The sequence below is a fragment of the Arctopsyche grandis genome, chromosome 10, assembly GCF_051622035.1.
Source record: "Arctopsyche grandis isolate Sample6627 chromosome 10, ASM5162203v2, whole genome shotgun sequence".
NCBI classification, from domain to species: Eukaryota; Metazoa; Arthropoda; class Insecta; order Trichoptera; family Hydropsychidae; genus Arctopsyche; species Arctopsyche grandis.
In genome coordinates this window covers 1321878-1338250 of record NC_135364.1, presented here as the reverse complement: position 1 = coordinate 1338250, position 16373 = coordinate 1321878, and the positions used below count along the sequence as shown (strand labels likewise).

Genomic DNA, 16373 nt, shown 5'->3' with positions numbered 1-16373 from the left:
AAATTTCAGGTTTTGTACGGAGACCACGTACATTTTGAATCAATGAATTAATAGAATCCATTAAGTAGAATCCATTAAGTAAAATAATAAAAAAAAGGTACACATATATATATGTGTATACAAATGCATATAAACACATATACATATATATACAATTATACACGAAAATACACATGTCCATATGCATACATACAAAAATATGAAACGGATCAATAGAGTAGGAAGATAAAGCATATGGAAATAAGGAACATGGAAAGTACACAGGATAAAATATAGCAATGTAATGAAAATCGGATAAATTGTAAAACGTTAATAGAGTTGGCAATTAATGAGTACGTAGTGATAGACGTGTAGATATCCATAAGCATAAATAGATATCCATAATCTACCCTCTGTCATTCAAAATAATTGGTTAACTTCCACAGAAGACCTTTGGATTACTATTACCACTAAATTTTTTAAACTAAATATCTGTACTGTCTATATTCCTCCTGGTAATTCTCACCAAACTCTATTAGTTACCCATTTAAATAAAGTATCTGATCTAATAACCAATTATCCAGAGGATCGATTCATTTTACTCGGTGATTACAATCTTCCCACTATTGATTGGACAAAATACGACTCAAATCTGCATCTATTTCCTTCCAATTGTATTAATTTTTCTTCCCTTTCCTTTACTCAATTCTTATCTTATAATAAACTTTATCAATACAATTATTTGTCAAATACTAATAATCGTATTCTTGACCTAGCTATTAGTAGTTTCCCCTTATATATTTCTCGTGCTGACTCTACGCTAATCCATGAAGATTCTCATCATTTATCCTTTTGCATCTCAATAATTTACAACAAATCTTCACCCTTGAATTATAATTATAATAAAACTTTCCTCTTTAGAAAAGCTGACTATGCTACAATTATTCCAATTTTAAGCGATATCAATTGGAATTCACTTTTGTCCAATTTAAATATTGATTTAGCTTGTAAAAAATTTTACGATACCTTACAAAATATTATTGAATGCCACGTCCCTTTTACTCTTAAATCTAAACGTACCAAATATCCCCCTTGGTTTACATCGTCTCTTATTAAAATAATAAAAGAAAAAAACAAATTCCATAAAAAATTTAAAATTTATTCAAATCCCTTAGATTATCAAAGTTTTTCACTATTAAGAGCTCGAATTAAAAAATATTCTTTAATCTGCTTTAGAAATTATATTTCTCTTATTCAAAATAATATTAAAACTAATCCCAAATCATTTTGGTCATATATAAATTCAAAAAAAAATACCTCCTCTTCATATCCTTCCGTAATGTATTATGGAAATAAGTCGGCTTCACATGGTTCTGAAATCTGTACCATTTTTGCTGACTATTTTGACTCCACTTTCAATAGTGATTCTACCATTAACCTTTCTATCTCTAATACAGATACTTCTTCTTGTAACTTATCTACTTTTCATTTTGACTTATCTACTGTACTCAGTCACATCAACTCTCTCAATGTTAATCTTGGTGCGGGTTGTGATGGTTTGCCTTCTTTTTTCCTTGTTAAATGTGCTGTCCCATTATCTCTTCCCATAACAATCCTTTTCAATCTTTCTATGTCGAACGGTAAATTTCCTGACTATTGGAAATTATCTTACATCACCCCTATTTTTAAAAAAGGTGATAAGAATCTTATTGAGAATTACCGTCCTATATCTAAACTATCTGTCATTAGTAAAATCTTTGAAAAAATTATCTATAATTTCCTTTTCTCCAATTTCAAAAACTACATTATACCTGAACAACATGGTTTTTTTAAGGGGAGATCGGTAGAGACTAACCTGCTTAATTTCACTAGTACTCTCACATCTTATATGGACAAACGAATCCAAATAGACGTCGTTTATACGGATTTCTCTAAAGCTTTTGATAAAATCAATCACAACCTTTTACTCAATAAACTTTGGTCCCTCGGAATCCGAGGAAATTTATTTCGTTGGATCTCTTCGTATATACTAAATCGTCACCAAATCATAATTCTCAATGGTTTTAGATCATCACTTAGACATATTCCTTCCGGTGTCCCACAAGGGTCGCATTTAGGTCCCTTATTCTTTTTACTCTATATTAATGATATCTCATACATCTTCAAACATTCCTTTATACTTCTTTACGCTGATGATTTAAAAATTTACAAACCTATATACACCATAGACGATTGTCATAAGATACAAGAAGATCTAGATAGATTCTCTATATATTGTTTAAATAATGATCTTTTTATTAATCTAGAAAAATGCTCTATTTTAAATTTCACTAGAAATAAGTCAATTATTACTAATCAATATCAATTAAATCATTCAATCCTTAACACGTCATCTTCTATTAAGGATCTTGGTGTAATACTCAATGATAAACTAGATTTCTCTGAACATATTTCTTTTATTACCAACAAAGCATTTAAATCTCTTGGATTCCTACTCCGCTCAACAAAACCCTTTAATGATCCTTACGTACTAAAATTACTTTATTTTTCCTTTGTAAGGTCTCACCTTGAATTTGCCTCAATTATCTGGTCACCTTTTTATTTATCCCATATTAATTGTATTGAGAAAGTTCAACTTAAATTTATTAAATCCTTACGCTACCTTTTTCCTACCTATACCCATTCTACTGTTTCCGACATTTTAAAAATCCTTTCTTTTAACAATCTTTCTGTCAGGCGACGACATTCTGATGCTATATTCTTCTTTAAGCTCATAAATGGTTTCCTTGATTGTTCTGATTTACTGAATAAGGTTAATTTCAGAATCCCAGTTCGATACCCTAGACGCGTTGCACTCTTTTCACTTGATCCTTTCAATACTAATTCCCAAAAATATTTTTATCTGCAGCGCGTTTATCGTATGTTTAACGGAGAGCTGAATGAGGTTGATCTGTTTGGTATTTCCCTACATCAATTCAGGTCTAACATCAAGAGAATCTTGACCGATTGATTCATTTTTTCTTCTATTCTATTTTTCCAATATTTCCATTATTTTTATACTTTAGTTTAGTTATGTAATGTGCTATTTAATCATATTATAGCTTTCATTCCTTTCCATTTCATTTGTTTATTTTGTATTTACCTTTTTCATTTGTTTTTTATATTTGTAAATTTCAATTTCTTCTTATATTCTATCTTATAACCTTTTCCAATTATTTTAATACTATAGTTTAATTATGCAATGTACTACATATTTTGTCATGCCTTTATTCTTTACTTTTTAATTTGTTTTCCTTATATTTATCTTTTTCATTTTTGTAAAAATCTATTATTGGACTCGGGTGTTACATATATTATTTATTTACTTTTTGTGTTTTTTATACCTATCTCTGTACATCCTGTCTGTTGATTTTTCAATTAATAAAAATAAAATAAAATAAAATAAAATAAATATCAGTAGTTACGTGTATATGTATATAAATATACATAAACTTGCATCCATAGAAGTAATACGGAATTACCGAGCAAACCATCACTCGTGATACCAATTGAATTATAATAAAATAAATAAAGCGAATTATATAGTTGTTTGGCAAGTATTTGTTCATAATATAATAATAAACAATGATTTAGATGTCAATTGATAAATAAAGTGCGTTTAGAAACATAAGAAATAACCAATAATTAATAATGAAAATAAAAACCATAATATATAGGTAGAATTGATAGAGTGCATAAAGATAGATGTATAAGCTTACATGCGTAGGTAAACATAGACATATGTATATAAATGAACATGCATTAGTAATTATAAATAAAGATATAGAATTATTGTTCAAATAATAATCATGGATGGTAGTAAATGAATTTGAATATATATTAATAAAGTGAAATATGGAATTAATTAGTTTATATTCTTTAATAATAATATTAATATTAAGATAATAATTAATAATAGAAGTGAAATTATAGTTATAAATAGAGCAAAAAGTATGGGAGAAATTACAGTAAAAAATGTAATTGCATGCACAAGTATATGTAATTATAAATGAAGATATAGAATTAATTATCAAATAATAATTATTGATGATAGTAATTGAATTGAAATAAGTATTAGTAAAATAAAATATGGAATTAGTTAGTGTATATTCTTTGATAATAATATTTATATTAAAATAATTATTATTAATAAAAGTGAAAATAAAGTAAAAAATATGGTGGAAAATACAGTAAAAAATAAAGTAAGAAATGTAGATATAAAATATAGAGAAGAGAATAACAGGATCGGTAAATATACATAATTATCACATAAAAGAGAAGGTAAGAAAAATATAAAGAAAAAATTAGAATTGATTGCTTATTCATTGAAAAAATATTTATAGAATCTTTTTTAAATCGTCCAAAGTCTTTATGTGCAGAATCTTTGAAGTGGAGTTTTTTCTTAAAAGTATGTTTGAATTTCTTACCCAGACGTATTGAAACCCCTTATCTTTAGCATAGGATTTTGTTTTGGTCAAAAGTTGTTTATTGGCAATGGTTAATTGATCATTTATGTAGATTTTGGTATTATCAACACCAACACCTATGTATATCGTTAACCGTAAGATTCTTGTGTTTACGGGTAGTCGCAAACAAGTTTTCTTTAATATATCTATTGATGAAGCTCACTACAAGTAGTTTATCCGAAGTGTGGGTGGGAACTCTTGTGATATAATTAATTTCTGATTTTGGAATATTACAATTTACAGTTTTGGAGATCGAGTCAAAAATATTAAAGACGTTTTCATTATTTTTTCAAGGGATTCCTTTTATTTCCACATTGTTGAACCTTATATATTTGATGCTATATATGTATGTATGTATAAGCTAAGCTGCGTATGACACAATTATACGAAAATATTACAGAAACGAGATCTTACTTTAGACGAAGCCACTTTGGTTCGTATATATAAGAATGTTAGAAAATTACGAAATTCATACGAAGAAATTAAATCAGAAGCGAAAAAAAATGGGCCAGGAGGTCCCCTTAAATGACGATTTTGAAAACAAACGTCAAAATATCATTAAACGTCATTCTGATGAGTTAGCATCCGATTACAGATTCAACAGTGAACAACTTTTCAGAATAAATGTATTTTATGACATTATTGACAAGGTAACCGTTCAACTTAAAAGTCACTTTCAAGTAATGCAGTTAGTAAAAAACTATTTCAGTTTTCTTGAACCTCGCAATATTATGAATTCATCAAAAGAAAATATTTTAGAAAATTGTTTAAAATTAAGGAAAAAAAATCCAGAAGTTTTCTCAGATCAATTTGATGATCAGTTCATTCAAGTAATTTCATTATTGAAAAATTATTTAATTGAAAACATAACCATAAGACACAATTACTTATCACAAAATACAGTTGTTTAGAAAGTGAGTTTTCGGAAGTTTATATCGTGTTTATGTTATTTTTTACTTTACCAATAACAGTGGCGAGTGTTGAAAGATCTTTCAGTAAATTAAAAATGATTAAAAACTACAAAAGAAACTATATCGGACAATCGAGGCTAAATAATCTTGCATTGTTGGTCATTGAACATAATTAGCGGCAAAATTAGAAGCTAAAGATTTAATTAGTGAATATGAAAGCAAAAAAGAAAAAAAAATTGGTGAGTTATTTCTAAATTTATTTATTATGTAAAATATGTACGTAGACTTATTTCATTTCGTATTTAAAAAAAAATATATCAAGGGTAATTACGTAATTTTTGCATCACGGCCCAAAATTTCCAGCTACGCCACTGCCTCAAAGGATATATCAAATACTAAAACTCTCTTACGCCTGAATGCCACTGTTAATCACCAGTTGTTTTACCAAACTGTGATTGGTTGAATTTGTCACCCTTATTGTATACTAATGGTTTTACCCGGCTTTGCTCGGTATTCGTAATATAAACCGCTTAAAAATGGCCAATCTCATACTATACAATTTATTTGAATATTCATTTGTTTTTGTTTTATTAAATCTAACGACACGTATTCTACGAACCAACGATAGTTACATACATACTAAGTCTCTTTCGAAATTATTATTATTAAGAAACAAACAGAAAGAAACAGAAACAGAAGTCACCGGCGAAATATGCATTTTTACAAGAAATCATAATGAAAAAAGAAAATAAAAAATTGAAATTATTATTGGATGTAAAAACGAGGTGGAATTCAATAGCAACTATGATAAGTGTAAACATAGCACTAAAGGAATATAATTTCAATACTGTTTCCAAGAATGAAAAAAGGGGGGATAAGTTCAGCGCTCTAGCACTTTTTTTTAACACTACTAATAATTTTTACAATATGATGATTAGTTGTTGCGACATTGGCAATACATATAGGGTATTTATACTATTTAAAAAAAGTTTTTAGTTCTTGTAATTTCGTTTTGAATGTTTATTTTTTTTTATATTTTAATAGATGTAATTAAACACAATAAAAAAATGGCGCCAAATAAGACATTTACGAAGAGGGCCAAAAACGTCGCTACGGCTATGTATACAATATTATATACATACATTGTACGCATGTAATACATGTATGTATATAAATTTGAGTTTTGCCACCGGTGCAATGAGAAGTTCGTGTTTTGCTGCGTACGGACCAAACCAACGACGAATTTGGTCCAACGATTTAACCAGCAGGATTAAACCAGTAGCGTACAAAATATCGAAATAAAAATTAAATTTAAAAATTGAAATTAAATATCAAAATTAAAAATATTATTATTATATTAAAATTAAATTCAAATATCAAAATAAAATCATAATCAATATATTAAAATTAAAATAAAATATTGAAAGTTAAAACAGAACATGCCCAATTTAAATAAATTTTCGAGATTGACCTAAAATTAGATCATCAACAATCACATACAGATAATCCTCGACTTTTGTTTGTCGAAGATGCTTTGACTTACGTAGATGCGCACTAAGATCGAAAAAAAAAATCAAAGAATTATTATTTTTACTTCCCCGTAATGCGCAGCTACTGAGCATATATTATGTGTAAGTATGGGTGACGTCTTCGATGCTTCAACCCGAGACGACCCGAGACGTTGTCGGTTTTATCAAAGGAAATTTTTTTGTCTTCAATTGTTTCTCTCGTCGAATTAAATCAATTAATTAAATCATTTCAGAGGTAAATTTTATCGGATAATGTCTTCAATTGTTTCTCTCGTCGAAATAAATCAAATAATTAAATCCATCTCAGAGGTAAAATTTATCGGATAATGTGTGATTATTAATTTTATTTCGACGAAAGAAAAAAAAACCCTTTGACAAATCACCGACATTTTTTTTGTTAAATATTTCATCGACGGCGAAACACATTGGTGTATCGTGACGACTTATAAGAAACAATAACAAGGTTTTTTTCGCTCGTAATTATAATATTTCTCTGGTTGTAATGCATAATATAAGCATTTTCTATCAAAATGTACGAGGCCTTAAATCTAAACTGGATGAATTAGGTTCTAACTCGGCTATTCAATGTGCTGACATCCTGGTACTAACGGAAACCTGGCTTGACGACTCTATGCATGATTCTTTTTAATTTACATTAATGACATCTCAAAAATAATTAAGTATTCAGACTATCTTTTATTCGCCGATGACCTTAAGCTTTTTAAGACAGTTAAGTCTCATAGTGACGCAGCCCTTCTCCAATTGGACTTAGATGCGCTGTCAAGTTGGTCTGTCGATAATAAATTATTTTTTAGCATTCAAAAATGCTGTGTTCTCAATGTGACAAGATCTTCAAATCGCTTGATTTATCCATATCGCCTAAGTGGTGTTGAATTAAAGTTTGTAGATGAATATTGTGATTTGGGGGTCTTGTTCTCGAATAATTTTCAATTTAAACGACACATAGACAATATTTGTTTGCGTGCAACAAAAATGCTGGGATTCTTACTAAGAGTTAGCAAACCTTTCCAGAGTACGTTGGTGCTTAAAATTCTTTATGAATCTTTAGTACGTAGTATTCTAGAATTTTCTTCTATTATATGGAATCCTACCCATATAACTCATTCATTGAAGATTGAGAGAATCCAAAAACGGTTTCTCAGATATCTTTATTTGAAACAGTGTGGTTATTATCCTTGGCTATATCCTAGTGCATTCCTATTAGGGGCGTTAGGTTTCAACTCATTGGAGTCTCGTCGGAATATGTTACTGGGAAGACACTTTTTTAAGCTGTTGAATGGGATAATACACAATCGTCAGGTTCTAAAGGAATTTAGGTTTAATGCACCTTGTAAATTCAGGGACTTGAGAAATCGTGATTTGTTTGTTCCTCCTGTGGCTCGCACAAATATGTTGTCAACGGCTCCTATATCTAGAGCGATATATCTGCTTAACAGGATTTCTGGTGAAATTGACCTCTTCAATATAAAATATACTAATCTGGTTGAGTGGTTGTTGAGGAATGCCAGTGGTTGATTTTGCCTATTATAAATATTAATGATTGTTATTACTTTATCTATGTTTTTTCTTTTTTTTATGATTTTAATGATGTTGTGTTAATATTGTTATTATTATAAGTTATTATTACTGTTATCATGTTATTATTACTGAATGACCGGCCACAGCGACGCGTTGGAGATCTCTGTAATGTCACTGTGGCTAATATGTTAAATAAATAAATAAAAAATAAAAAAAATATCGTCGTAATTCAAAACATTGTTGTAATTCAAAACATCAACGATGATCTAATTTTAGCTCAATCTCGCTCGTTAGCTTAATTTTGATATTTAATTTAAATTTTTTTTATTTCATTTTTATTTCGATATTTTGTACGCTACTGGTTTTAAAAGTTGGCCCAAAATCGTCGTTGGTTTGTTGCGTACGGACCATTTGTGCTTGTTTCGTGATTATTCATAGGATTGGAATTCGTCAAAGTTACATATATGTATGTATGTACATACATTTACGTACATATATGTATGTTTGCATGTAATATACAGTGGACGCAAACCAATTTTTTAAATTCTGACAATCTCGAAAACAATAAATTTAAAAATACTACGTGATTATATTTCTTTATTTTTTTTGATTACATTACGTATCCACACAATGTACATACGTTAAGTATAAAATAGACACTTTTTATTATTGATAGTTATGTATGCATGTATTACATATATACAACCCTTAAATAGATAATAATGTTGTAGGATGTATGGTTGAATTATTGTATTGGGATAGTTTTCATATTAAATTATTGCGGAATAATAATTCTGGTTGTAAGTTATATGATTGACGATCGCTATTGTTTATACGAGCATGCGTTCATAACCTCAGTTGGCTCTAAGCTCTTGACTTGGTTTGGCGGGCGCAGAACTTATTACCGAGATTAAGGGCAGTTATTGTTGTAGATATTTAAAAATTCATCAGTTAGTGTTTCAGTAGTGCGAATCGAATTCATTTACGAAAGATGGGCGAAATATACAATGAAGTTCGGGGTAGGCATGCCGTAAAAATTTTGGAACGCATGCACAGTTTCTACGAAGCAAGTGTATTGTGTAATTTCGAATTGGTGGTCGGCAACGACAGGTTGGTATCATTTCAATATGTGTATGTATCATTATTAATTCAAATTTTACTTTAGTAATCGTAGAAACTGACATAGGGAGTTTGCATTTTCCAGAATTCCCGTACACAAGCTGATATTAATTACGAATAGTGATTATTTTAAGAGCAAACTAACCGATATTACCAGTGAAATCATTTTGGAAGACTGTCAAGAAATTCTTTCAAAGACCGTAAAAATGGCTATAGAGTTTTTTTACCTTGGCGAAATTGGTAAATATATGTGATATAAAGTGTTTAAAAAACATCAATATAATTCATTTTGAATGAATTTAAACTTTAGATATGGACCTTCACCAAGTACCAAAAGTAATCGAATTCGCCAAAGTGATTCAGGCGGATAAACTCGAGAAATACTGTTTGGATTACCTCGAAAAAATAACAAACACTGAAAATTTCCTATTCATTGAAAAGTATGCGAAACAGAATGGATACTTGCAATTGCTTGATCAAACAAAAACTTACGTTACTAATAACTATTTAGAAGTAATAACATTTATTAATACTATATAGAATCCATGTTGTAGATTTACAAGTTATATAAATAAGATATTTATAAAACTAAGCTTTTTACTAGTAAAATTTGTATTTGTTATATCAGATAATTCAAATTAACTAAAGAATCCTTCGGTGTTTCAGATAATCCAAAAAGAACAATTTCTAAACATGAGCCGTGATCGACTGGGCGAATTGTTACAGTCTGACTATTTAAAAGTAACAACAGAAGAACAAGCCTTTCAAGGATTGAAGATTTGGATTCAAATGGACATTGAATCCCGGAAGATCCATTTAAATACCCTGTTAAAGTATATCAGACTTCCTCTATTATCTGTCCAGGTATTTGTTAATGTTAATATTATGTCAATCATAAAATTTATTCTTGTTTATTTCACTCTTTTCTTTTTTTCCAGTTTTTATTACAAGAAGTAAAGCCACTTTGCTATAGTTCATCGTCTTCTGAATTAATGTGGGATATTTTAGAATGGTATCAAAATCCAAAAACGAGATCGTGTTTATCGTTATTGAATTCAACACCCCGAATGAGCGCCAAACAAACTATTTTGATTGTTGGGGGAAACTCCATCGAAGTATGTCTTTCCAATTATTCAGATAATTTTATTATATTGTTGTTATTTTTAAATAACAATGCTAAGTAATATTTCATTTGTGAATTTTAGATAAGTGGTGAAGTTGAAACCTACGATAACAGTGTAGAAAGATGGTCTACATTTTATAATTTAAACAATAAAAATCGTTGGTTTCAAGCTGTTATCTTGGATAGTAAACTCATAACAATTGGCGGTAATGTTGACGGTGTATCCACCAACAAGGTAATTTTAATTTTAATGGATGTTTTAATTTACGACAAAAGGAAAAAAAATATTCCGTAAAATAGTACTTGAATTCAAAACATTTGTAACAAAAATTGGATAAACATTTGTAAAATTAATTTTCAATATTTACTGTAATTTTAGAAAAAAGAAATATGCATTTTCCGTAAAGTAATACTTGGGTAAATTGTCCAAAAATTGTATAAATTGTATGTTTAAAAAAAGGCATACAAGTGTTATTTAATCATGTTTTTCTAACATAAAACATCAATGTTTAACAAACAAAATGTCTACAATTTTGTAATTTGAAAATTCAAAATTCCGTGTATGTACAAATCATAGGTATATTGTTTGGATCTTGCTTCCAAACAAACAACTGAATTGAAGGAGATGCTACAGGCAAGAGAATTATTTAAAGCAACCGTAGTCAATGGCCAAGTATTTGTCTTCGGGGGACGTGATGTTGATAATGATGTTGATGATGATTTTTATGATAATTTTAATGATGATATTGATGCACATATACTGAAGTCTACCGAAAGGTTAATGATTTTTATTATATTCGAGAATCTCAGTCACCTGTGACCAGTACAATACATATGACAATGAATAACGAATCATTCATTATTTTAAATTTCATTTCAGGTATGATCCTGCCTCAAACTCGTGGATTTCGTTAGCTCCTATGTTGAGCAATCGTTATAACCACGAAATAGCAGCAATAGCAAACGAAATCTACATTATTGGAGGACAACTTGATGGTGCAAACTATGTAAACACAATGGAAGTTTATAATATAAACCAAAATAAATGGACAGTCGCGCCACCAATGAAAGAGAAGAGAGGTAATTTTGCGGTAATTATGATTTTTTTTACTGAACTGCCTTAAAATCTATGCGATATTTTTTTCCTATATGAAGTTCATTTTTGACTTTTTGTAATCAAAATTCATCGACCCATTGAATTCGCCAATCGCAAGTGTGTTCGCTGAATACAATTTTTTGCAACTTGTAGGCTGTCACACTGGGAGATCACATCTACGCTATTGGAGGTTACAATGGAACATCATCATATCCTAATTCAGTGGAAAGATTTGACGTCAAGTCTCAAACATGGACATATGTGGAAAAATATCCTCAATCAAAGTGTGATCAAAAAGCAGTTGCTTTTAACGATAAAATTATTTGCGTGGGTGAGTTTTAGAAATCATTCTCAGTCATCATGATTTATTTGGTGCTTATTTTAACGAATATATGTAATAATAAATCATTTGAATATATATAATATTTTGCGGATCAACTTTTGATATGTGCTTCATCTTATTTTCAGGAGGTAATTCATCATCATTGTTTGAATACGATCCTAGTACAGACAAATGGACGTCACGTGGATCTATTTCACAATGCCGAACTTACTTTAATATTTTACTCGCGCCTATGGATCTATTGAAAATTGAATAAAATGTATTATGTTTTAAATGCGTATTTTTTCATGCTTGTTAATTAAACTATACGCATTTAAAACTAGATGATTATCCCGCCTCCGTTCGATGAAACGCATTTTTTTCACACAGATTTAATTAAACACCTGTATATGATCCACGTGTTTTATTTTTATTTTAAGTACATAATTTGCAATTTTAATATTTTGTCGAAAATGTAATTTTTTTCGTTATTTTTCAAATTCTATTTCAAAACTACTGATTAAAGACTAAACTAAAAATACTGAAAATTTATGGTTTTTCCACTAAGTTATGTAACCTGTTGTAACTTGCAGTATAACATTTAAATTTCGCAATCTCAGTTGAGCTGCAAAAAATTAATTAAACCAGAATTTATTCTATTGAATCATGTATTTACATACATGTACATATATGCTGTAAATATGTACATGGATATACCTTTTCAATATTGTATTACTTATTTTTAATTTTGTGATTTTAATGATTTCTAATTTGTTACTGATTTTTTTTTTGTTTATTTTTTCTTGGTTCTTGTTGTTTATTGTTTTTGTGAGACCTAATGTGACGTATTGAGGCAACCTGTTAGGTCATATTGGTCATTAATTATTAAATTTTTTATCGCTATCTATTCGTTTCTATGTATTACTAGCTGAACCCGGCATGCGTTGCAATGCCACAATAACGCATGCAGTTCCTGTTCCTGTTCCCGTTCCCATTTGTCGGAAAAATGCAGGCGGTTTTTGAAATTATTCAATTGTTTGTTTATTTTACCCTAACAACGCAGGTGGAGTCGCGAAGACAATTGAAATTATTGCGTTGCAATACCACTCTTTCCCGTTTTTGAGCGATTTTTTTTTATAGAAACCATGGCGGACATACACACAATAACTCCTGTAAGTTTCGTCGTATATGTGACAGACAAATATTGATTTTTATATATATTTTTTTTTTTTTTTTTTTTTTTTTTTAATTTCATACCAGGAAGGCATTACAGGTATACCCCAATGCGCCTTCCTGGCCAAATTACAAACAATACAGCATTTTATATACTTATATATCATATATGTACATATAGATTATAATGATTTAATAGAAAATAATAGTGAGATTCAACATGAGTCTATTTGAATTAGATAAATGAGTATTTATTTATTTTTATGCTTATTTAATTAGGGTTCAAAAGTAAATGCACTTTCATTATTTTCACTTAAATGCATTATATATGTAAAGACGCTATATTGTGTGTGTGTGTGTGTGTGTATGTCGTAACGCTAACCGAACATAATGAATGAATCGATAAAAAGCTTTTGTATAAATTCATTCGTCGAACCCGCTATCCAAATATCCTCTTATAGGCAGTGGTGTAACCCTAATGGTTTCCTAATCGTCATTTTTTTACTTACCTCTTATTAAGTTAACATGCTTTTCGTGTTAGTGGTCATTTTTTATATCTCTTATCTCTTATCCGATCGTTTTCATACTTTGCCATATTGCTCATTCACGGTTCCGTCTTTATATGGGTTGTGTAAGTTATTGTGAAGATCCTTGTCTACCTATCTTTATTTAAGATACAAAAGAATGCCACAAATATATAAGAACTTAATTGTGTTAAGTACTTATATATTTGTTAAGTGCTAAGTACATACGGGTAACGGTTATAAATAAAAAAAATTCGGATGTGACCAACCCATCACTTTATCTATGTATTTGAGGAATATAAGAAGGTAACAAAACAAAATTCGATATCGAACCGTACAGACACATTCACACATACAGGCAGCATTACGAAATACTAATAACTATAACGGAATTTTTGATACAAATTGAGCGCAAATGTATGGAAACTATCACAAGACAATAGTTCTACTTCCGGTTATCGGATTTTGTTAAATTTTTTTTATTACTTAAAATCACAATAAATATCAAGAAGATTAAAATAATTTAAAAGGTCAAAATAAAATAATGAAATATTGTTTAAAAAAAAATACTACTTCCGGTTTACGAATTCTGACCAAAACCTTATCAGCTCTGAGGGGCCGTTCAAGTATTACGTAAGCACTATAGGGGGGCGGGGGGGTCTTTGCTTTGCTTATTTTTGATGACATGGAGGGTGGGGGGGGGGGTCGAGATGGTGATTACGTCAGCAGTAGTTATTTTTTTTACACATTGGCAACCCACACATTCTCTATGCTTGAAAACCAAACACATATTCGGGGATTCCCACAAATAATGAATACGTTTAGGTACTCGCTTAGAAGCGAGTGGGGGAATTACCGCGCGCTACTCACTTGGCAAAAATGCATATAGTAAGGTACCAATGTTTACGTAATAATGGGAGGGGGGGGGGGGGTAAGAGCTTTGCTTACTTTTGCTGACAAGGGGGAGGAGGGGGTAAATAATTGTAATAAATCTGCTTACGTAATACTTGAACGGCCCCTAATTTAGTACATAAAAAATACAAATATAAACATTTTTGACCTTTCTAAGACGAAAAAATCCCACTTCCGGTTTATTAAATTAAGTGATTTATTTTTATTTTCATCAAGTTGATACAAGAATTAAACTTGAATTTTTTCGTGAAGAACACACATGTTTAAGAGGTCCAAAAAATAATGGAAGAAAATCGAACAAAAGTAAACTGCCACTTGTGGTTGAGGGATGCTTACCAAATTTTATACATAGCTTAGTATTAAGCTTAAAGTTCTGGATATGAATTTTTAGTTCAGTAAATCAAAAGGTTTCTGAGAAAAACATAAAAAACCTCGAATCTCTAGAGTAAAAGTATTACTTCCGGTTTAGATAAAAATATTTAAAGAATATTAGGTTATAAAATTTATAATTTCTATTACATGTAAAAAATTTTCAGTTCGATTCAGTTAGCAGCTTGGGAGATAATTGAATTCAAACACTTTAAAAATAGGGGCACCTATGTATAAGGGGAGGTGCCATTTCCGGTCCGAACTTAAAAATTTGAAGAAAAAATAACGTCGTGTGATAACAATTTCAGTAACCCATACTAAGATTCAGTTCGATAGGACTAACGGTGTTCAAAAAAATTCCCAAAATACACAGACGCACACAATATTTTTCTAGATCATGAAAACGTGATCAGTAATCGATTCTGAATCAGTCAAAATCTCGAGTTCGAATTTTCGCATGATCACAAAACTTCATCTATTGTTACTACGTACATAGATAAAGTAAATAATGGCGCCAAATAAGACATTTACCAAGAGCGCCAAAAACGTTGCTACCACTTTGTATACAATATTATGTACATGCATTGTACGCATGTATGTACATATATACATACATATATATAGATATATAAATTTGAGTTTTGACACCGGTGCAATGAGAAGTTCGTGTTTGTGCTTGTTTCATGATTATTCATAGGATTGGAATTCGTCATATCGACTGCTGCCGAGTCAAAGTTACATATATGTACATACATTTACGTACATATATGTATGCATGTAATACGCAGTGGCTACAAACCATTTTTAAAATTCTGACAATTTCGAAAACAATAAATTAAAAAACAATACTTGGTTCAGAGAGATGTAATAAGTAAAGCCCGGACCCAGAAGGTGCCGCGTATTGTTTAAATGTTGTAAATGCATTGTTAAAGGTTTGCCGAACCTTTTTTACAAAGGATTTATAACAATGGAACAATGAGCGGCCCCTTGTCTATCCTACCTCTAGTAATACGAATAGAGGGGCCCTTACGAATAAATAATTGTTATCAATTTTACTTGGTACGTCTCTATGAATACGCTACATCGCACGGAATACAATCGGATCAATTTACTTATAAAAATGTATCCCATGTTGTTTATTGTGTGTTTTTGAATGTATTGTGCAATTTTTACCGATGCTTGCCCATCTTGCGAGTAATATAAACAAACAGAAAAGTTTTTATCGGACATACGTCGAGCACCAAGCGTCAAATACGACTGATGCTAAAATTA

General features: G+C 29.9%; 1 protein-coding gene across 1 annotated transcript; it reads left to right on the top strand.

The window, feature by feature from the left end:
- Positions 1-9454: 9454 nt before the first annotated feature.
- Positions 9455-12400, top strand: LOC143918253 (kelch-like protein 12). Its single transcript, XM_077440038.1, has 10 exons — positions 9455-9573; positions 9668-9822; positions 9893-10095; positions 10249-10446; positions 10521-10697; positions 10788-10940; positions 11283-11482; positions 11586-11796; positions 11955-12132; positions 12270-12400. Exons 1-10 carry the CDS (start codon positions 9455-9457, stop codon positions 12398-12400), a joined length of 1725 nt encoding a protein of 574 aa, XP_077296164.1.
- Positions 12401-16373: the final 3973 nt, after the last annotated feature.

Bases quoted from the DNA above. Each gene is read 5' to 3' on its own strand.
- LOC143918253 (XM_077440038.1), top strand. From the start codon at position 9,455: ATGGGCGAAATATACAATGAAGTTCGGGGTAGGCATGCCGTAAAAATT. The intron at 10,447-10,520 runs GTATTTGTTAAT...CTTTTTTTCCAG, and splicing joins TTCCTCTATTATCTGTCCAG to TTTTTATTACAAGAAGTAAA. The intron at 11,797-11,954 runs GTAATTATGATT...TGCAACTTGTAG, and splicing joins AGAAGAGAGGTAATTTTGCG to GCTGTCACACTGGGAGATCA.